The sequence below is a fragment of the Hippoglossus hippoglossus genome, chromosome 21 (assembly GCF_009819705.1).
Source record: "Hippoglossus hippoglossus isolate fHipHip1 chromosome 21, fHipHip1.pri, whole genome shotgun sequence".
Classification (NCBI taxonomy): Eukaryota; Metazoa; Chordata; class Actinopteri; order Pleuronectiformes; family Pleuronectidae; genus Hippoglossus; species Hippoglossus hippoglossus.
The window spans coordinates 17920605-17944398 of NC_047171.1; the positions used below are offsets into that span (position 1 = coordinate 17920605).

A 23794-nucleotide genomic window follows, 5' to 3' on the forward strand; every position below is an offset into this window, starting at 1 on the left:
AGCTTGTCCGTGTGTGATAAATTACGCAGTTATGAACAAATATATAATAGGAAATCCATTTGCACACTAATTTGGTGTACAGCTTCACCTGCAGGCCATATTTTCACTCTGTGCCTTGCTGCAGTCCCATCATTGAGGATGGTTTTTGAGTAATCTATATAAAAACCCAGATGCAGTGAGTTCAAATGTGGCTACATGAGGGGACTGTTGGGCCTTGAGTAAGATTTGCACGCTGAGTGCAAACCTTTTACTGCTTACTTCATTTTTTATTAATATTGAATATATTTTTGGCATGTTTACATTCCATTTGCACACTTACTCTGCTTCACATGTGCTGACAATGTTATACCTGATTTCTTTGTATATGATTTTTCAATAAAGAAAAAATATAAATGTCACTACTTGTTTCTTTATCTACTATATCTTCTCTCTCTCTCTCTTTCTATATATATATTATTTCATAGATACATATTTTATTGTCATGCACATTATGTAAATTTCACATTGTGTAATTTCTGTTTAATATAATCTATTCTATATGTGCACTTATAATGCTTTTGTTTATGTTGTTATGATGCATTTCCCTGGTTAGCCGGTAGGGGTCAGTGTAGGCAGCCTCTGTATCTTGATATGTCCTCGTGTTGCGGAAGCGCGTCCACGTGAGTTTTGTAAACATGACCGTGAGCGGGTGAGCGCGGCCATTGCCCCCCGAGCTCAATGCTATGACTGCGATGGCCCGTTACTTTCTCCTGGCGCTCCTCGGCACCGTGCTGAGTCCGGGTCAGAGCTACACCCTGAGGAGCTCCGTGTCCTGGGTCGTCTCCTCCACCGATGTGGTGGAGGACGCGGACCTGTCGGAGGAGGTGGCCCCGGCGCTGCTGGTGGACGGCGCGGGGCTGTGGAAGCAGGCGTACCCGACCTCCAACGTCCTCGGAGACGGCGTTGAGAGCCCCGGGGAGCTGGTGAAGCCCGAGGGGGACGACGTGGCGCAGCTGTCCTCCCGCTTGTTTTCATACCGGCTGGAGAAGGTGAAGAGTTCCGCCAGCAGCGCTGCTCCTCCGCCGCCCCCGCACCAGGAGACCGCCCGGACCGCCCGATACATAGCGCACTACAGTGACTGGGGACATCTGTCCACCATCTCTACACAGGACAAGGTATACACAAACACACAAACACGCACACACACACTCGTACTTCTCTCTTAGTGAGGACACTCATTGGCATAATACCTTCCCTAACCCCTTACCCTAACCTGAACCATCACTAACCCTAACCCAATTCTAACCCGATCCTTAAAACCAAGTCTTAACCCTCAAACAGGCCTTTGAAAAAGTGAGGTTATGCTCAATATGGTCCTCACAATTATATAAGTACCAGTACACACACAGAGGCCCCCCCCCCCTCTGAGGCATGATGTAATCTGTACTGTACTGTACTGCAATAATAATGGTGATAATGATTATATAGAGGTCCTCTGGGGGTCATATAGTAATATAAGTTCTAACATGTATGCTCATAATATGACTTGTGTGCACACATTATCTTGTGAATATGATTTGTTACTTTGTGCAAAATGAGTACTTTTTACATTTGCTATATTAAGAGCATTTTGCTGGTGATACTTTTGCTGAAATAAAATCTGGAAGGCAGGACTTTTACTTTTAGCAATGGGTTTTTACATTGTAGTATTTCTAATTTTACTTCAGCAAAGAATCCCTGCATACTCCCTGCTTCTGTTTTGTTATTACCATAGAAACACTACAGGGATCATCTCAACAACTTCATTGCCGACTTTGCTCTGTAAAAATATGTTTTGTTAACATCCTGTTTTGTTTTGCACAGATTAAAGGTCTCCCCTTTGGGAACATCTTCTCAGTCAGCGATGGACCAGCGGACAACAGCACTGGAGTTATCTACTTCTACATGACTCCGATGGACAACACTGTGTTAGACCTGAAAAGTAACCCATATGCTTCTCTCACCTTCTCAGAGGCAGAGGGGGAGTTCTGCAGGTAAACCTCGACATTTAATGTGCTCCACTGAGCTCATGAAAATATCCACCAGCTCTTCCCACACTGCATGAAGCATGTTTAGTTTTTCTTTGCTGAAATAATCATTTGGTCCAAGCTTTGTTGTGTGGTAATGATAATACACAAATGATTTGCCGAATGTGTAATGGAGCACAAAACACACTAACTTAAAATATTTTTCATCTTCACACACAGCCTCACGATTGTGCTTTAGTCTAAGGCTTGTGGGGCCCCAGGACAGTTTCACACTTTCCCTGGTTGGTCTTGTCCTTCATTGAATTATGAGTGGAAAACACTGTGTATGTGTGTGGGGGGTGTTATAATGGTAACTTGGTCTTTTATACCTAAAGGCAAATGGTGTATGACCCAGAGGATCCAAGATGTGCTCGACTCACACTGACAGGCAAGATGGTGGATGTGGTGCCAGAGGAGCTCGCGTTTGCAAAGGAGGCAATGTTCTCCAGGTAATATAAAAACAGAAGCCATTTTCAGACATAAATGGCAAAGTCCCAATTTTCATGGCATTTTCCAGAGTTTACCTTTCACATATGAAGAATGTAGCAGGAGATTGTGTGGTTCAGATACATTCTCAACAACAAGTCTCATTGTCTGTCTGAGTTGACATCTTCGTCAAAGTCTTCAATGTGTACGGCACCGCTTTTTCATCCTGAGATATTTGTATTCTTTGTGTTTTTTTTCAGTTTTGCTTTCGTCACATGTTAGAAATCAACATATCTACTTGCTCACTCTGAATTATCTAGATGGTTTCCTGCTGTATTGCCATGTGGGCTCACTCAGATATTTTTCTGGCATTTTACAAGGGGAGGTAAACGAAAACTTTTGGAAAATGTCCAGAGCAACTGACTTGGACATTTGCATTCTCTCATACAGCCCCTCTGGAAAATTTCAGGAAAATGTTTGGAGTTCGGTGCATGTCTAAAAGCAGCTATATATAATTGGCACATGAGCATTGTGCAGTGTGATCATGTAATGCTGTTGGTTTTATTATAGACATCCTGCGATGGCAAAGTGGCCAGTGGGACACAAGTGGTTCTTCATGAAGCTGGAGTTGATCCAGGTGTGGCTGCAGGACTGGGTCGGGGGCGTTTCACTCATTCCAATCGAGGACTACTTTAAAGCAACACCCTTCTGAGAATATCCCTCCCTCTGCATCATGTCAGCCTACAGAAACAGATCAGTCAGCTGACTGCACCGCACATGTCACTTAAATAAAGGACACAACAATGTTCACAGATTATTTTAAACCTTTTTTTTTAATTCACTGTTGCTATTTTAACTTCTGAGAGTGAATCTTCTTCAAAGCTACTTTTTCTTTCTTGCCCCTCAACTCAGATTGTCGGACAAAATCAGTTCATCAGGTTCCTGTGTGAATGTATTTTAAATCAGTGAGCTTATTAAACTTCAAGGTCACGGTCCTCACTGCTACTATAAACATGCCTGTTTCATTAATAAATTATTTTTAAACAATGAATGACTACTATTGTATGGGTTTGCATCAAACTATATGTGCTGTTCAAGAAATAAATTGTGACCACACAATTTGTGTGCATATTTGTTTATTTTTTAAAGAAAACATTGATGTATTGTGTTCACGTAGTTTTAAAGCTTTACAGGGAAATGTATTGTCAAAGGATTAAGTTGGTTGAAGAAGTTGTGTGGGTGATATAGTACATGGAAATAACTAGGGCAACTATTAGATGAATTGGTTATTAATAGCTTGACTAAATCTCTTCTCAAGGTCGATTTAGCAGCAGTTGTTGGCTTAAAATCACATCACATTATCCTAATTAATAGATGGAATTTAAAATGAGCAAATGTCATTTTTTTAGCACTTTAGAGACACTTCATGGGATTGTGAGATTTATGTGATACGATCAAAAGCTCAAGAGCTGTTTCTAAATGGACGCTGAGTTAAGTTTTGTCAGCTGCTGTTTTCAAGGTCATGACTGAACCACGGACCCTTATTTAGCTGGATGATACTGTTCCCACACAGCTGCTTGTATGAATCATCAGAGTTGTCTGATTCAAAGAGAGTGCTTTGCAACACAAACGTAATTGGGTGTGAGTAGAATAAGAATTTACTTTTTTTTGGGACTATCATTACCACTCCACATTCGTTATCAGAAGTGACCTCTACTACTCACCTTTAAACTCAATAAATCTTATCATTGAATTTGAAGATGTTTCTTGGTTTAAGAAGGCTAATCTAATTATTCTAATGGAGTAGTTGGATAGATGGTTACCCATGATGGTGCATACAGATAACATCTAGGTGAATGCAGCTGAAGATAAGGCCACTAGATGACGTGCTTTCTACTTGTTGAATGAGGAGCGGCTGCAGCTCCAGGGCAGAGGAAAAGAAGAAGACAGGTTTCAACCATGGGCCAGTTTTTCTCAGCATGTATATGATAAGATAAAATAAGCAGCTTTTAATATGTTAACTTGGGCTTCAGGGAATAATGATGGGCATCTATTTTCTGTCATACACTGAACATTCAATCAGTTATTTAAAAAATATTTGTCAGGTGTGTTTATAATAAGAGCAGTTCAAGGTAAAAAAGTCTACCCTCAGGTTTTCTCTGTTACTTGAAACAAAGAAAGAAAATCAAGCAATTTGATAAAACACGTTCCAATTATATTATCCCATATGTATGCCTCTTATGGTGAACACACCATATATAACACTTACAATTTTAAACATATATATTGTAAACCACACCTGCCTATGTACCGATAAAAAGCAATATATACATATATGCATGTATATGTTTATTTCAATATCTCCTCTACATAATGCACAATTACAATATACATCCTTGTGCAATCATTCTGTGCAACTCAAATAAGCTTCTCTACAAATGTTTTTGGCCTTTTGTGAAAGGTGTATATTATGTACATATTCATATTATGTGTATTTTTATCATACCATTTCACCATTCATACTATTCATACTTCCACGTCTTCTCCACCTCCACTATCTGCTGCCGTAAAAAGTTTATTTCCCCTGCACAGGACCAATAAAGCTTCTCTTATCTCCTCTTATCTTCTCTTGAAACAACAAATTAGTTCCATAGAAATACACACACAAATTAGTTCCATAGAAATATACACACACACACACACACACATATATATATATATATATATATATATATATATATATATATATATATATATATATATGCCACTAACGATATGTGCAAATATAAACAGTTTAAATCCAGGTTTTTGCTTTGGAGGATTGGATGATCCATACTTTTTTTTTTTTAGCTTGCCACTCTATATTCTATATCTATATTCTTGTGGAGATTCCTGTTGTAGCTGGTATTGTACCTCACTGGTGCAAGTGTCTGACAGATATAGACACGCGTTAAATGATGTAAAACTACATTTGCAGTTTTTGGGGCCTGGTTCTGTGCAGCTAATCCAGATGTAACTGTTTTATTTTGAAAGTTCTTACCGGAAACCCTGCTCACAGCTACTGGAAGGTGAAAGCTGCTATTCAGTTAATTTAGTGAAAACGTAAATGTGGACGTTTTAACGCAGTTTCTTGGTACTAACTCGGGTTGGGACGCGTGTCGACTGAAGCGGAAGAGGTCGACATGTAGAAACATCCTTCGGGGACCAGCGAAGACACTCCCCCGCTTCCTCCACACGGCTGCTTTTGTTTTGGTAACGGAAAGGTTGACGGACGGACTCCGGGGTCTCAACTTCACGCTAGCGCCGGGGCTAACTAGCTCACACGGGCTGTGTCGCAGTCAGTCGGCGGGTCGAGCCACTAGCATGCCCGCTGGAAGTTAGCGAGTATATGTGGAGGAGAATAACACGAGGTTGAGCTAGTTAGCAAACACGCTGCTTTTATTTATTTTTATCCATCTGTTGCCAGTCGAAGCGGAGTCGGCGTGATTTGAGGCGTAGCCAGCGGGACGCCGTCAGAGCCGGAACAGCCTATCCCAGAGGACCAGCCGTCACACACTCGAAATGCTTCCTCCGCGGAACTTGTAGCTAACGACTGGCTGTGAGAAAAAACAGACCCACGATGGGTTATGTGGGCAGCTAGCTTGTTCTGCCTCAACCCACCATGCAAACCGAGTTGTCACGGAAAGCGGTTGACTCGTGACTGATCGCTGGAGGACGGCACGGGAGGAGCCCGCTACTGCCCTCCGAACAACGACCGGAGCAGACGCACCGACACCCAGGGTACAGCCGAGCACCTCCCCTCTTCCCTCCGTGCTCACACTCCTGCTGCCTGGAGCTTTTTTTTTTTTTTTTTTTCAAAAACCGTTTGACGCCCCCATATGTCCGAGCCCACCGCCGTGTCAACATCCTCCGGGCGGTGAGAGTTTGGAGGTAGGGAGGGAGGGAGGCGACGGCAGCAGCAGCTCCGGGGGTCCCCGACACTCAGCCGAGGAGAGGCATCGCTGAAATGAGATGAGGCTCAGAAATGGAACTGTGGCCACTGCGATTATTTTCTTCACGTCTTTCCTCAGCCTGTCCTGGTACACAGCGTGGCAGAATGGCAAAGGTACGTGGAGGGTGAGGGTCACAGTCTCTCACACTCTCACACACACACACACACACACACACACACACACACACACACACACACACACACACACACACACACACACACACACACACACACACACACACACACACACACACACACACACACACACACACACACACACACACACACACACACATCCAACATCAGCAGCATGTCGCAGGACAGCAGGTGTCACCGATCACCCATCCGTGTTGTGTTGATCAGATCACTGGCTAATGTTGCATTCCTCACATAGTAGTGCTGCAAAGAATGACATGTTGTAATATTTGGCCTCTCTGATCTTTATTTACAACCTTTTATTTGTGCTCGAAAATCATTGACGGTTGATCCTCGTTTATGATATGGAATTAAAGTACAGAGACAGAATGGAGAAAAAATTGATCAAAAAGAACAACAAAACAATAAATACATTTTAAAAATAAGATAATCTGCAGTATTACAGCAGCAAGAGTCAAAAAGGCAATACGTAAGTGTGAGGAATATAAAAATAATGTAAACTATTTTGATGTGGGTTATCTGCTTGTTTGTATCGGGTGTTTGTCCTTGTACAGTTACTTTGGATGTTACGTACAATGCACATGAATAGATTATTAATATACAGTTGTGATTACATAAGATAAGTAATTGTATTTTATTTCCGGTTGCCTTGTAAAACTGGGTAGGGACAACAGAAGAAGGAGCACTGCCCAAATCAAATGAATAAACAAAGTAAAGTGAAAAAAACATAACTTTGCAACCTTAAAATGCCAATCAAAATACAGTTATAATATTAACCACATTACAGCTAAAATAACTAGGCCCAAATAAATATTCAGTTATATAAAACAATGCAACTGGATGTATAGTTTTATTTAAGGTTTTACTGCCCCCCCCCCTAATTTATGACGGCAGAACTATTTTGTTTGTCCCTGTCAGTTTAAAGCCCAGTTTACAAGACTTATAAAAACAACACTATTTAATGCCATTTGCCTACTTGTAGAAATATGAAATTATATCATGAGGGAATAAACCATATTTTTACATGTCCTGTCAAACATCTGGCCTCAGGCTCATTACACAAGTGTTTCCATTGTATCAATGGCCCTCATGCTCACATGCCATGCTTAACTCAGTCTCTTTGTGGTGTGGGGGGGTTATAATGGGCCTTGGTGACTTCTTATCAGTGAAGTGTAAATAATTGCAACTTTTCGACAAAATCCAAGCCTTGGCTTTTTCATGTCATGATTTATTTTTGAGTTTATCAGCTCGGGAAGTGTGTTCCTCTATATAGAGTCCACTGAGTGCCACAACTAGAGCAAGAAGCAAACATAGGCTGGTCCACTGTTTGATAAGCAAAGGTCAAGAGAAAATGCCCTCTGCTCTGACTGTGCACCCGTTGATACAATCCGGTACACCTGTAGTCAGAAAAGGGATCTCCACAGCATTTTATTAGCTAGTAGTTTTCTATAAGCTGGAAACAAAGCATCCATTTATTTGCACTTCACAGTTCTCTTTACAGTCGATTAGTATATGTTCAAATGTACAACTTTTGAGGCACTGAAATGTGAAATAGGGAAGTGAAATGCATAGTGTTTGCATTTGACAGTATATCAAAATGTGAAGACATTTTTTCCTTTTTGACTTGAACTTTAAAGGATAATCTATATACCATATTTACAGTACACATTTTGACATGTCGTAACAGGAAAACCACAGGTGATGCTATCACAGTTAGAGATGGCTTCTTTGTGTGACAGTGGGCCGTCATGCACAAAACAAGAACCCTGAAACCTTGACAAAAACCGAATTCAGCCATCATTAATAGTATTATTTACCCTGGTGCTGTTCCTGCTTTGATATGTTTAAATTTCTGAAAGGCTAAATGTCTAAAAAGGCCTTTAAAACGAACGCAGTGCAACATGAGGAAACTCAAAACAAATATACGTAGAACACAAGCAAGGGAGGAATCTGATATCCTTTCCAAGTTTTCCAGTATGACCACATATGCACGGAATAAAGAGATGATGCAAATACGATAGCCAGCAGCAGAGGTTTCCTTGTTAGTAAAACGGCTAACATTAGTAGCCAAATATCTCCAAAAATCAAACGTTTTGAACAAATTGACAAGTGGTATTTGTCTAATTCTCATGTTTACCACAAATTTTTTGTGTTGTGCTAGTGTTGCAATGTTTTTTGTATTTGCTCGTGATTAACCCCAAGGAGGTTATGTTCACAATACTGTTTGTCTGTAAGCAGGATTACACAAGAACTACTGAACCAGTTTTCTTGAAACTTGGTGGAAAGATGCAGTATGACTAACATTTGGAGCGGATTTAATTAAGAGGGTGGCCCAGGATTTTTTTTTAACTCTCTATCACAGATATGGCATTAGCCTTGGTTGAGGAATGCCCTTCTAGTTACTGTTATGCAACAAGTTTCTTTGATGCATGTATTTTGTGTGGAAGTAATGGTCACTATGCTTCTTAATGTGTGTTACTCTTATTTGCAGCATTGCTCTATAATGTTGCTTTGTATTTTAAATAATCTTTTTATCTGTTTATCGTTTGTATATTTACTTTAGTTTTTTTTATAAAGCTGCAGTGCATTGGGCAACATATTATTGAAAACCGAGAGCCTATTTGTTCAATCGAAGGTTGACTTCAGTTCACAGAATGTGACAAATATTTATTTTCTTGGGGCAAACCAGGTGTGAGCTGTAGCGAAGAGCTCTCCTCGTCTTATATAAAGCTGGAGTATTGATTTGTGCCACAAACTCTGGGTTGCATTAATTTATGTGACTCAGATAGTTGTCAGTCTTTCTGCACATCACTGGACTGTTTTATTTTGTATTTCTTATCCTTGATGGGGTAAGGGGGGGGGGGCACAAAAGAGATACTGTGAGATAATACTAAACTAAAATCTGTTCTGTCCCCTATCATTTTTTGCAAATGCTTTCGAAGAATCTTTCTTCAATTTGCCTTCAGCTGAATATTTATTACAGTATCAGTTAAATCCTCAGCATGTATTTTCATGCATTATTCTCAGTGTAAATAAAACTCTAATCGGTGTATTGCCTTCATCTGTGGGGCTTTACCTGCATCAAAACATTACAAGTTTTATTCATGTACTTCAGCGTGTACTGCACCAGCTCTCTGGCTCCCTGCCTCTGGCTTGTGTTGTTTCTTGTCTTAACTTGAGATGTTTTTATGCACTTTTCTTCTTTTTTATAACATATGAGGCTCTTTTACATCCTCTAAAGTGTCTCCCTGCAGTTGTAGATGGCTTCTCCTCTTGATGCTGCCTAGTGTGGGTGTTTGGTGTTTACTTGGCCTCCGGCATTGAGACATCCTGGAAAAGAAACAAATTCCAGTTTGAGTATTTGTACAAGGGAAATTAATTTGCATTTAAGGAACAGTTCACCCCAAAAATGTAAAATTCCCTCATTATCTACTCACCACTATGCCGATGGAGGGGTGGGTGAAGTGTTTGAGTCCACACAATTCTTTTGAAGATCCTGCGGTAAACAGCATTGCAGCCAAATCCAGTACAATTGAAGTAACTGGGGACCACTTCTTCAAACGTAAAAAAATATAAAATGCCTCCATACTGCTTCTGTGGTGTCATCCAAGTGTCCGTAAGCCCCGACATTCAAATCGAACTCCAAACGGTGCAATTTATACAATGTTTTTAGCCTAAATATCCACTGTTATCCTCAGCCCGGAGCCGCGTTCAAGCGCGCGCGCACACACACAACACAAGCTCTTGCCTCTATGCTCTCGCCCAAGGGGCACATGACGACATAAGCGACGAGTTGCGAATATCGCAAGACAAGATCAGTGAGAACTCGCTTTAGGTCGAACTATCCCTTTAAGACTCATGACTCTGTTAGGACACCATTGCCTTTATGTTTTCATGGGGTAGAGAGGTAATCCTGAGCAAAGTTATTTTTATTTTTTTTCAACTCATTGCTTTCGACAGTCTGTCTTGTCCCCAGTCACTTGACTGCTGTGAATGAGAGCTGTGCCAGTCAGCTGTCTAAACACTCAATGTTGAATGACTCTCCAGAGTGTGTACTTCTCTGTCAGAGTCTGCCCTATCCCCAGCACGAGGCTGCTCTCTGGTATCTCCCTCGTTGTGACTCAAGTAGACCCCAACAATGCTAACAAAATATCAATAATAACGCTGGGGCTTTAGTTTAGAATGGGACAAAACATTGATGTAGCAATATTTTTGGAATATGTTATCAATACACTTAGCCTTAACAGAGCATTGCCTCTTGATGAAGTTCTGTGTTTGTATTTATGATATTAATGATTGTAGAGTAAGTGGAAAAAGTGTGTGGTTCACAATAGGAACTGATTAGTTGGTTACCAGAGGGTATAATTTCACTATCACCTTTCATCGCAACAGGAGAAACAATCAATCAATCAATCAAATTTTATTTGTATAGCCCATATTCACAAATCACAATTTGTCTCATAGGGCTTTAACATGGTGTGACATCCTCTGCCCTTAACCCTCAACAAGAGTAAGGAAAAACTACTAAAAAAACCTTTTAACAGGGTAAAAAGAACGTAGAAACCTCAGAGAGAGCCACATGTGAGGGATCCCTCTCCCAGGACGGACAGAAGTGCAATAGATGTCAAGTGTAAAGGAGAACATCATCAAGATAAAGGTTTTAGCAGCATTGATAAGGGTAAACATTTTGAAGCATAACTGAAGGTCAGTGAATTGGTGGATTAATGTCATTCATGGTCAAGTATCTGAGGAGAAATACTATGTATCAAGCAGTTCTGCTGCAATCATAGTCTATGGTCAGCAGCCAGCAAGATCATGATCCACCATCAAGATCGGATGCCACTATAGTCCACAGTCATTGTCCACTGCCGCCATTAGGATCCATCATCAGCTGCCACCTCGGCCGTGGTCCACCACCATTATCAGATGCCAACACGATAAAGGATCCGCCTTTATTGTCACGATCAGCCAGCACGATACAGAATCCGCCATACTGGATCCACCATTACGATCTCTGATACGCGATCCACAGATCCTAATCCATGATGTGGCCACAGCTGCGGCCCTGGATCTGCGGACGATAAGGCAAAGGGACTCCGGGGAAGAAGTCAAGTCAGTAACATGTATTGATGGGATATGAATTAGTTTGATGTGCTAACGATTGAGAAGAGGAAGGAGAAGCTGGAAAGAGAAGCTCCGTGTGTCATGTGTCCCCCGACCTTCTAGACCTATAGCAGCATAACTAAGAGCAGGTCTAAGACAAGCCTGTACCAGCTCTAACTATAAGCTTCATCAAAAAGGAAGGTTTTAAGCCTACTCTTAAACGTACAGATGGTGTCTGCCTCCCGAATTGAAAGTGGGAGATGATTCCACAGGAGAGGTCCTTGATAGCTGAAAGCTCTGGCTCCTACTCTACTTTTAGAGACTTTAGGGACGACAAGTAAGCCTGAATTCTGGGAGCGCAGTGCTCTAGTGGGTTGATAAGGTACTAACAGCTCTTTAAGGTGTAATGGTGCCATATTATTAAGGGCCTTGAAGGTGAGGAGGAGAATTTTAAATTCTATTCTAGATTTAACCGGAAGCCAGTGTAGCGAAGCTAATACTGGAGAAATGTGGTCTCTTTTCTTGGTTCTTGTCAGGACACGTGCTGCGGCATTTTGGACAAGCTGCAGAGTCTTTAACGACTTACTGCTGGAGCCTGATAATAATGAATTACAATAATCCAGTCTGGATGTAACAAAGGCGTGGACTAGTTTTTCTGCATCTTTTTGAGAAAGGACATGTCTGATTTTGGAGATATTACGCAAGTGGAAAAAGGCGGTCCTAGAAATTTGTTTTAAGTGTGAATTAAAGGATAAATCAGGATCGAAGATCACTCCCAAGTTCCTGACTGTTTCATTGGAAGCAAGGGCAATGTCGTCTAGCGCAGCTATATCATTAGATAATGTATCTCTAAGGTGTTTAGGGCCAAGTATTAGAACCTCTGTTTTATCTGAGTTTAATAAGAGGAAATTGCGGGTCATCCAGGTTTTTATGTCCTTGAGACATGCTTGGAGTTTAGTTATTTGATTACTTTGTTCAGGTTTTATTGACAAGTATAACTGGGTGTCATCCGCATAGCAGTGGAAATTTACCGAGTGTGTCCTGATAATGTTTCCGAGTGGAAGCATATATAATGAGAATAAAATTGGGCCGAGCACAGAGCCCTGTGGAACACCATGGTTAACTTTGGTGCGCACAGATGACTCATCATTAATTTGCACGAATTGGGAGTGATCAGAAAAATAGGATTTAAACCAGTTTAGGGCGGTTCCTTTAATGCTAATTAACTGTTCTAGTCTCTGTAATAAAATGTTATGGTCAATTGTGTCGAATGCTGCACTAAGATCTAACAGAACGAGGACAGACACCAACCCCTGATCTGAAGCTATTAGAAGGTCATTAGTGACTTTTGCCAAGGCTGTCTCTGTACTATGATTAGCTCTAAACCCCGACTGAAAGTCTTCATATATATTATTTTCCTGGAGAAACTCACACAGCTGATTGGCTACAACTTTTTCTAGGATTTTAGACAGGAAGGGGAGGTTAGATATTGGTCTGTAATTGGCTAAAACCTCTGGGTCTAGGGTGGGTTTTTTGAGAAGGGGTTTGATTACAGCTATTTTAAAAGACTGGTACATATCCTGATGATAATGACAGATTGATTGTGTTCAGTAATGAACTATCAATTAGGGGCAGAATTTCTTTAAGTAATTTTGTAGGAATGGGATCTAAGATACAAGTTGTTGGTTTAGAACATGAAATTATTTTGGTCAGCTGATCAAGGGTGATCAGAGAGAAGCTGTCTAAATAATCGGTAGGATTCTCAGCCGTTTCTGAGATTTCTGTTCTTGGTAGGGTATTAGTGCCAATTGAGGGCAGGAGATTTGATTTCTAATAGTTAGAATTTTATCATTAAAGAAATTCATAAAGATATTGCTATTTAGGGATCGAGCAATACTGGGTTCGGTGGAGGTGTGACTCTCTGTCAGCCTGGCTACAGTGCTGAAGAGAAACCTGGGGTTGTTTTTATTCTCTTCTATTAATTTGGAGTAGTAGGCAGCTCTTGCTTTGTGGAGGGCCTTCTTATATGCTTTAACACTATTCTTCCAGTCTAGGAGATATTCAACACGGTTGCTGGAGCGCCACTTCCTTTCTAGTTTTCTTGATACTTGTTTTAACTCATGTGTCTTGGAATTATACCACGGAGCTAATTTACTATGTTTTATATGTTTCTTTTTTAGAGGCGCTATTGAGTCTAATGTTAATCGTAATGAGTTTACAGAGCTATCGATGAGATGGTCAATCTCAGTGGAACTAGGGTTTTTAATGAATTTGTTGTTTATATCGACGGATAATACGGGTTTAAATGTAATCGGAATTATTTCCTTAAATTTAGCTACAGCACTATCAGGTAAACATCTAGAAAATGAGTTTATTATTAGTGGCATATATTCTGATAGTGAAAAATCGAAGGTTATTAAATTATGGTCTGATAGAATTGGATTGCGTGGAAGTACTATTAGATGTTCAATTTTGACACCGTATGATAATATAAGGTCAAGTGTGTGGTTACAACAATGAGTAGGTTGGTGTACACACTGACTGAAACCAATTGAGTCTAATATCGAAATAAATGCTACGCTAAGACTATCTTTATTATTGTCAACATGAATATTAAAGTCACCAACAATAATAATTTTATCGGTCTTTAGGACTAGGTTTGATAAAAACTCAGGGAATTCCGTTAAAAATTCAGTATAAGCCCCAGGAGCACGGTAAACTACAGCAAATATGATTGGCTGTTGGTGTTTCTTGGATTGGTGTGGAAGACTAAGAACAAGACATTCAAATGAGTTGTAGCTTAGTTTAGGTTTAGGATTAATTGATAGACTGGAGTTAAAAATAGCAGCAACTCCACCACCTCGACCAAATTCTCTGGGAACGTGTGAATTTACATGTCTGGGGGGAGTAGATTCATTTAGACTGACATATTCATCAGGATGCAGCCACGTCTCAGTGAGGGACAATAAATCTATTTTTTGATCTGAGACTAGTTCATTAACTAAAATAGCCTTTGATGATAATGATCTTATGTTTAAAAGACCACATTTAAAAGTCTTTGTTTCCTGAGTTGTTGCAGAGGTTGTGTTAATGTGTATTAGATTTTTTTGTGGAATTCTCCCTCTGTTATTGTTTGATTTAAATAATGTAATGGGACGGGGGACAGACACAGTCTCTATGGGGTTGTGGTTGTGTGACTGATCCAGAGGGAGCGCAGAGAAGTGTGTAGCACTGCACCTCTGCTTCCTGGTCCCAACTCTGGGTTGTCATTTAATAGACTGGGTAATATTCCTAGATAAGAGAGATGCCCCATCCCAAGTGGGATGAACGCTGTCTCTCCTAACAAGACCAGGTTTCCTCCAAAAAGTTTGCCAATTATCTACAAAGCCCACACCATTTACAGGACACCACCTCGACAACCAGCGGTTAAAAGACAACATGCGGCTAAACATGTCATCACCTGTTGTGTTAGGGAGAGGGCCAGAGAAAATTACTGTGTCCGACATCGTTTTTGCAAAAGCACACACCGACTCAACATTAACTTTAGTGACTTCCAACATGCGAAGCCGGGAGTCGTTGCTGCCGACGTGAATTACGATCTTGTATTTACGTTTAGTTTTAGCCAGCAGCTTCAGTTTAGATTCAATGTCGCCGGCTCTGGCCCCTGGAATGCAATTGACTATGGTCGCTGGTGTCGCTAACCTCACGTTTCTCAGGACCGAGTCGCCAATGACCAGAGTTTGCTTCTCAACGGGGGCTAAAAACTAAAAAGACTCAAAACAGATGATACGCATCTTAAAATAGTCGGTCTAAATAAATAGGTTAATATAAAGTAAATAAGTGTGGAAATGGTGCATTAATCACACAGGAGTTTACTTTTACCCCCAAAAGTATGCACAAGAGGTGATAGCCTGTTTAATTTATCTTCCTGTGAGTGAAACACTGATTCTTGAACAGAAAGTTGATCTCGTCCCTTTGGGGGAACGAACAATGAAAAGTAAAAATGGGAACTTTTTTGGCAGCATTTATACAAGCACACAAACATGCATTAGTTCCTTTGTTTATTGAGAACCTTATGTGAGGAAAATAAAGTACCACATACCACATCAGCGTCACCACTTTATGCCACCGTAAGTTTATTTCAAAACTTATTATCCATCTTTAATGCTGTTGTCTTTCCTCCTCAGGCATATTTAGTTAGTTCAGGAAATCTCACCGTGATCAAAATTTCCAAGAGAGACTTGAGAACAATCACAACAACACAAGCCACTTGCACAAAGCATTTATCAGACACAGACACACATTTAAAACATGCGATGGATGCAAAACTGAAAAAACCAAACAAAAAGAATACAAATATCTGGTGCCACACATTTAAAAGATTCCAAAGATGTCAACCTGGGAAGACAATGCAATTCAATTCTATATGTCTCTGATTTCCCAGCAACACTAGCACTGACTTCAATCACACAATAGGGAACGACAGCGTCTTTGTCAAGTGTTGCTGCTGCCTTTGCAAAGATTGTCACCTCCACAGGCCAATTGCTGCTTTGCTTTGGCATTGATACTTGAAAATATTTAATCTTCTTTGCAGACTATTCAGGACACAAGCCATAATATTTTGCCTGGTTGGTCTTGTCAGTCTTTTTGGTTGATAATCCAGTCCCCAGCGCCCAACATAAGTGGTTCTTTGTTCTAGACCAGCGAAGTGTTGGTGCCAGAGTCAAACCATTTTTTTGTGGCAGAGAGGCAGTTCTATGGCTGTTGAAATACAAATAACTGGTTCTAGATCAAGCACTGGCTTGCACTTGTGGAAGAGGGGTAAGAGTTAACATTTACAGAGCGCAAAAAAAATCCCACTCTTCCCCTTTTGCAAATGTGGCTTCCTCATTGCCTTCCTTGAACCCATGCATCTTCCTTCCGCTGTGTTTAAGGCTGTGGTTTTCTTCCATGATGACATCATTTCCAACACAAAGGACCAAAAATAGCAAAAGTGATTTCAGTGAAGGGGATAAATAAGCAGACAGACAGTTGCTGGTAGGCCATATATAGTGTGTGTGTGTGTGTGTGTGTGTGTGTGTGTGTGTGTGTGTGTGTGTGTGTGTGTGTGTGTGTGTGTGTGTGTGTGTGTGTGTGTGTGTGTGTGTGTGTGTGTGTGTGTGTGTGTGTGTGTGTGTGTGTGTGTGTGTGTGTGTGTGTGTGTGTGTGTGTGTTGCGAGGTAGGGCAGTCTGCCAGACAAATCCTAAGTGGTTTGGAAAGAAGAAGTGAGTAGAAAGGCCAAATCTGAAGAACCGAGGATGATAACAGCCCGAGGTAGGCTGTATGATATGAGAGAAAGGACAAGAGTGCTGACACACACACACACACACACCCCTTTATCCCAGACAGCCCTTGCTGTGCCAAACAGGAACAGGCATTCTCATCTGTTAACGAGTTAACAATCATCGTTGTTCCCTTTCTCATGCTTCTGTGCACTTCCTTAATCCCATGGCACCATTCATTCATTCATTCATTCATCGATCCATTCAGTCATCTATTCACTCATATGCAATTGTTGCCTCTTTACTTCTGGACAAAATTCCCAGACAGCTCACAATTCCTCCTCAGTGTCAGGGAGGAGAGATGGTGATTGTTTGGCTCTAATTGTTCCCTGTTGATTAATCTGTGGCATACGCTCCCTGAATATACTGGGACATCTCTGTACCCATTAGTTTGTCTCTGCAAAATTGGACATGCATACTTATAAGCATTGTGACAGTTTACAAATTCAGGGCCAGATATTATTGACAGGAATTTGTGAATACTTTGGCAGACACAAACCCTTGCTGATATGGGGGGATGACGTTTTCATCATGTGAATCTTTTGGGCAATGTAGATGTGTGGGCTTTAGAATTTAGTTTAAAGGCAGATTGATTAATTCATTTTATGCTGAAACCAGTGCCAAGTAACCTTATGGGGCAGCTGGATGTTTCACAAGTGATAATCCATCTTGCTAGGCTCCTGTCTATTCACTTGTGGCCCAACCACACTGGTTTGGACCAATCAGCGTCTTATGAAGGAGGAATAACTAACAGTTATGGATGTGCCTTAAGCGTACCAACAGCAGGAAGTGACTATTTGTTAACAATGGTGGCTCTTAAAGAGGATAGCATAGGGGCTGCTATAGCATCAGCTATATCAGAAGCAGAGAGTGTTTGTTCTTCAAAAGAAGAGCAAAGAATGGTACTGAAGGCTTTCATCGATGAAAATGTTTTTTTTACTACTCTCACAACTGGCATCAGCGACCTTGATAGACAGAACCTTGTCAGCTTCATCCAATCACCTGACATGTATTTTTTCAAAGCACCTGCCTCTTTCCAAACAGTTTCCAACAAAGCTTTCCCAGATGTTTCTGTGTTATAAACCGTCACGTCTGTGGATTAACTGGAAGGAAACAGAACAACACTCAGTGTGGGTGGACATCTGCCTTGACCGGTTGGGGTGAGCTGAGAAAAATGGGGAAGAGAGGAGAGGTGGATGGCAAAGAGGGGAGAGAAGAGAGAGAGATGGACCCAGAGCTTCAGACCCCATTGGATATCTTAAACAATTGATGGTGACATTCCTCAAAGTGGAGAATTCAAAACAAAGAGTGATAGTTCTGGCTGATCAAAGCCTTTCAGTAGCCAAGTGAAGCCAGAGGAGTGGAAGTGGGCAGAGTGGGGCCATGCCTTCAGCTGATTGGTGTCAGACAGCAGGTTGCAGGAGCTTTTCAGGACTTACAGTCACAGTATAGGAAGAAGAGTAGGTGGAAGGCAGGAGAAAAACAATGCACCCATAGTGATGAAGCTAAATTAAGAAACAGGGTTGGAAACCTGCCAAGGGTGCAAATGTGAGTCTGGATGTTTTTGATACAGTTAAACTGCAACTATTTGAAAGGTGAAGAGAAAGGGTTGGGGTCTGTTGCAAAGAGAAAAAAGGACAGAATAGGATGAAGGTGTACATTTTCTCTTTTTGCAAACTACAGAAAACTGTTCAGGGAGTATCACTAGCCTACTCTTGGATCGACTTGCTCTGCTCTTTCTGGAAAAAAACATAAAAATCAATACTACTACTACTAAGTGTGTGTGTGCAGTATTATTTACATGTGTTATGCTTTCTTTTGTTTTCAAAAGTGGTTATGCCTACTGTTGAACCAGAAATGTTTAACTTTTGTAAACGTGATTGATCTTTTCTTTCCAGTGGATATGGAGTGTAACAGCACAGTGTTGTTGACCACGGTAACTTGCAGTGTTTAATTTTAACGTGACTGATGGACCTAATGTCCTATGTGAACTTTTGAATCCCCCACCACCACTGCCAAAACACAATGGTGCTATATCCATTTCTGGGTTTTGTCCTATTAATGTCAAGTTCATGTGTTGCACCATCTGTCCTACTTAAGAGATAACAGCCTGGTTAAATGCGTTGTGTTGCACACAGCAGCTGCAGTGTGGAACCATGAATGTAGCAGGTGCACTGCTTGAGGGCTTCATACATGCATAATACATAATATGGACATGTTTTGCATGCATGTGCATCTTCTTTCTAGGTCTGGAAAGTGAAATCTGTCCACTAGAAAAGGCTAAATGATGATGCATCTTTTCAGGAACTCAAACAAGTCTAAGGACTGTTGAATCTGTTGAAGAAATTGGAAAAACGCCATATCTCGCAATGTTTAAGAAAGTGAGAAAAATACTTAACCTGGATTCCTCACAAAAATGTAATGGGTTCTTTCCTGACCCCTACCACATCCTTCCACCAAGTTTCATGATAATCCACCCTGTAGATTTTGCATAATCTTGTAAACTGATAAACCTCCAAAAACAACTAACACGGACGAAGACATCACCTTAGTTGAGGTAATAATGGCAGATGTGCTTTTGAGATACATTGACTGCATTGTAATGTAGACATTATGGAGAGATTGAAATTTATAAAATTTAACTTGTTAAATTCTTGATTCCCAGTTTAAATAAGGAGCATTTAAGACTAGACTGGAATTTTAAGTTAACGTGGGCCAAAATAGTTTGTCATATAAATAGAAAATGCCTTTTGCTGTTTTCAAAGAAAAATTGTAAAATCCAAATGTTCAAGAAAACTGAATATGATGGATTATAGTCACATTTACCAGCTTCACAAATTCAAGGCTTGTGGTTGGAAGGTCACATGACAAACCTCATAGCTATTCTGAAAAGCCTGAAAGTTCATGTCAGGCTTTGTACCCTGATGAGCAGAATAGTAATTGATTTAGTTTGATTTGTGCTTCCACCTAGAAAGTGGATGTTTTTGAAATAATGTCGACCAGGGAATGGGAGATTTACGTGTGCTGGTAAAAGTAGAACTTTCTTCCAAAAAGCACATCTTCATATTCTGTTGTGTTGTTTTCTCACTCATGCGAACATAAACTGCACAAGCCCCTCATCAGCACTCATGAAGCCACAGTCAGCGTCCTGCATCAGCGAACTAGAGTGAGGTCAAGGACATGATCACAGTGAGGGCTTTTGATGAGCTGATGGATTGACTGATAAAAATCTTAACACTGTTGAGTTCAGGGTTTAACTTCTTTTAAGTATTTCTCAGCACTAATATTAATCTTGTCCTCTCTTAAACTGTGTGAGAGTTTGGAGAAGTACATGTCCAAGCCAGGTTTCTGTCAGCCCCAGATCGAGTCTTCAGATATTTACGTGATACGACTGAGGTCAAAGTGAATAAGCACAATGACAGAACAAATACGTAGACTGTATATAAAGATTGACAACATATAACTGCTTGTCATAAGTGAAGCCAAAGTGTCTTGATTGCCATCTATGGCTGCCTGCTTCATGTCAATGAATGGGACATGCACCAAACTAAAATGTCAAAGGAGAAGTCACAAATATTTTTCTCACGCACAGCGTACCCAAAACTGTGCTGATACCACATAAGGAAACTTTTTGGACCAGTTGGGTGAGAAGTTTTGAAGAATATGCAGGAGGCAGGACATGACTTGTGTATTTCCCTGAGGAGAGTGTTTATACAGCACATCATCACCGCCCTTAGTTCTCATCACCAAAAGCTCTTAAATCTCGTTGTCTTTTCAATTTTGTCATCGTCTTTTGCATATATAACACCACTTTTTCATCCTAAGATATTTGTATTCTTCAAGCTCACAGCAGTCGCGTATTGCAAACATCAACACTTGTTCGCTGTGAATTTTCGGAGTTCTCACCATTCTCACATTGGCTCACTCGGGCATTCTCTGGACATTTTACTAGGGGGCTGGCACAAAAAGAATGTCAGGAGCAACTGGCTCAGCCATTTTTGTTTTCACAAACAGCTCCTCACGAAAATTTTAGGAAAATGTGCAGACTTCAGTGCATGTCTGAAAGCAGCATAAGCGAGTGTGAGATATTTGTTGAATGTCCAATATATATTCAACTCCTCAGTCCTCCCATGTACCTCCATTACTAAATCAAATTAAATGAGATGAGGAATCAAGGATGGCACGTCAAGGCAAAATATCACAGGAGAGTGGGAGGCAATGAGTGTATGGAAACCAGGGGACAAGCAGAGAAAGGCACATGCCAGAATGGAAGTGCAGATAGGACAGAAAGTTATACACATATAGGACACTAAAAATATTAAAAATGATATAAAATAAGAAGGGAAGAATAAGACTATGTAAAAAAAAATACAAAAAAAAAGCGAGTGGATGCGGATGGAAGGAGAGGAGATGTTTTCAAGCCCAGAGGAAGAGGATAACCACTTAGCCCTTCCCCCATTACTCATGGTTCTCGAGAGCAGAGAAGAATAATGACATTGAATGGATGAACGCCAGACCTCAGGTAGGTCTAATTGTTTAATGCATTCGTGCAACCATGCAGTCGAGTAGCTTGTACACCAGCAGAGTAAATTCACCATTCAACCTGTCTGGAAATTGAGCATTTATGTGAAGTCATGGTTCTATTGTTTTGAGCAGTAATGACAAATTGTGACAGAGAGTAAAGTGACATTTACCTTTTAAATGCCAAGAGACGTATGGATACACTGACCAACACACATGATATTTTACACAGTGCTCAGGTCATGGGAGTGGCACTTCCCTGGAAGAAAATGTGTCACGCAACGTGACATGTAAGTTTCATAACCTAATGTATATGCACGTTACAAACTGAGCTAACCAGAAACCTTATCTACTTCCTGTTTCTCTTCTCTGGTGCTCTGTGTCTCTAGTTTCTTTTACACAGTAGGATTACAGGCTTGGTTTCATCTCAACAGGACTGGAGTCCCAACAATCAAAGTGACTGTTATGAAGATGAAAGTTTTGGTTTAAGTTGCCCTGTTCTCAAGGTTTGAACCAAATGACAGCATCTGTCTGTGTGTCTCAGGGATCAGCATTCATGAAGAACAACATGGTTCTGTGAAAAAGGGGAGCAGGGGCAGGGTGGATGGACAATAAACTCAGTCAGAGGAAGTGATAGAAGGGGAAGATAAAGGGGAGTCTGGGATTTGTTATCGTTAACGGCACAATAAATCTACCAGAAGTGGAAGATCAGACACTGGCCAAACCCACAACCCCACCTAACACTCTCGCTCTCTCTCACAGACATGTTTGTACAGCTATCTTAGTGAGGACACTCATTGGCATAATAAACTAAATGCCTAACCCTCACCCTTAACCTAACCTAATTCTAACCCTAACCCTAAAACCAAGTCTTAACCCCCAAAGAGTTACAAAGTGAGGACCGCCCAAAATGTCCTCATTCTGTAGGTTGTAGTCTCAAACTGGTCCTACAAAGATCACACACACACACACCTGTGTTCTTTGTAGTCTCCCTTTCACCTCATGCACAAAATCCTATCTGCACTGAGAATATACTGTGGGCATTTTCACACCTGAACCAAAGTTCATGTCTTTGTTACAGGGTCTACAGTTGATCCGGTTAGTTTTGTTTTCACATTGCAGACTAGGAAGCACACAAAATAATTTTGTATGACATATGTCTGTCCTGTTGTCATCACCTACAAGGGCTTAGTCAACCTTTGCTTGACATTGATTGGTTTGTAGACGGTTGTGCTTGGCGTTGGTGTTTTGTCAATTTGACCAAAGAATGTTGTTGTGAGAAAGATCGAAGACATTAATCAATGCCTCATATTTCCGTGGCTTTAATTCACTATCATCTTCATGTCTCATCATCTCCAAAAATAGTACTGTCAATAAATTTTATTCAAACAGCACTTTTCAAAAGCTGTCACAAAGCACCAAAACAGTCAGGGAGGGGACATTAATTTAAAATATAGAGAAAACCGACACAAAGAGAATGTAGCGTAAAAACCTCAGCAAATGAGATAAAGAGCAAGATTGACTCAGTGTGGCGTTTATAGCTTATTTAGAACATCTGATGTTGGCCCTCCAACAAACCACAGCTACTCTCCTTTTCAAAGAATTTACCAGCCTCTACTTTGAAACTCATACACCAACCGCTCAGAAGAGCTTCTCCACCTCAAACGTTTTCGTGTAAAATCTCGGAAATCCTGTCTGGGGAGATTGAAAAAGTTCCTCTCTCTGTTTCCTTTGCAGCTTGTCTTTACTTGTCTTTATGCTGTAACTCTGACGTAGCAGAACCCTACAACGTACCCTAATGTGTGCCTCCCCAGAAATGTAACCACGCATCGAGGCGACGCAGACCGCAAGAGCTATGATTGGTCCGCTTGGTAGCATCGCATTTCTGGCAGTATTTCCGGAATCTCCTGCTTAGCCTCACTCGGTTTAATGGTCATACAGACAATCTCCTCCGACGTCCTTCTTTTATTCTTTGCAGTTCTTTCAGAAAAGTAATTGCTCTTATACACCTATCTGCTTCAACTCCAACATGATAACGCTTGCCATTGTTCTGAAGTAACCTGAGAAGCCAGAGAAACTCAACACAGTAGCATAGAAACTCTATGGTCACTAGCGTTTTGGCTCCGCGCCCACTAGCATTTCTGTGGTGTAATTGCAGGGCGACGCACACACACCAACGCACAACTACGAATGCTCACAACGGCGTAGGCCCCATGCGTAGGCTACGTGC

At 40.9% G+C, this 23794-nt stretch overlaps 2 protein-coding genes across 2 annotated transcripts in view; both read left to right on the forward strand.

Annotated features, from left to right (window-relative positions):
• The first annotated feature begins 666 nt into the window (after nucleotides 1-666).
• creg2 (cellular repressor of E1A-stimulated genes 2) lies at nucleotides 667-3590 on the forward strand. The gene is made up of 5 exons (XM_034574706.1): nucleotides 667-1154; nucleotides 1843-2012; nucleotides 2381-2494; nucleotides 3042-3244; nucleotides 3408-3590. The coding sequence occupies exons 1-4, from the start codon at nucleotides 723-725 to the stop codon at nucleotides 3181-3183; spliced, it is 858 nt and encodes a 285-aa protein (XP_034430597.1). The 5' UTR covers nucleotides 667-722; the 3' UTR covers nucleotides 3184-3244; nucleotides 3408-3590.
• Nucleotides 3591-5530: 1940 nt separating this feature from the next.
• mgat4a (alpha-1,3-mannosyl-glycoprotein 4-beta-N-acetylglucosaminyltransferase A) overlaps nucleotides 5531-23794 on the forward strand; it is a 35033-nt gene continuing 16769 nt past the window's right edge. The window contains exon 1 of the mRNA XM_034573186.1: nucleotides 5531-6576. Within this exon, the coding sequence (XP_034429077.1) occupies nucleotides 6483-6576 (94 nt within the window). The 5' untranslated portion in view covers nucleotides 5531-6482. The remainder of the gene's footprint in view (nucleotides 6577-23794) is intronic.

What these genes read in the sequence shown, in the direction of transcription:
- creg2 (XM_034574706.1), top strand. Translation starts at nt 723, where the DNA reads ATGACTGCGATGGCCCGTTACTTTCTCCTGGCGCTCCTCGGCACCGTG. An exon ending in CCATCTCTACACAGGACAAG is followed by an intron (nt 1,155 to 1,842) that starts GTATACACAAAC and finishes TGTTTTGCACAG; the next exon opens with ATTAAAGGTCTCCCCTTTGG. An exon ending in AAGGAGGCAATGTTCTCCAG is followed by an intron (nt 2,495 to 3,041) that starts GTAATATAAAAA and finishes GTTTTATTATAG; the next exon opens with ACATCCTGCGATGGCAAAGT.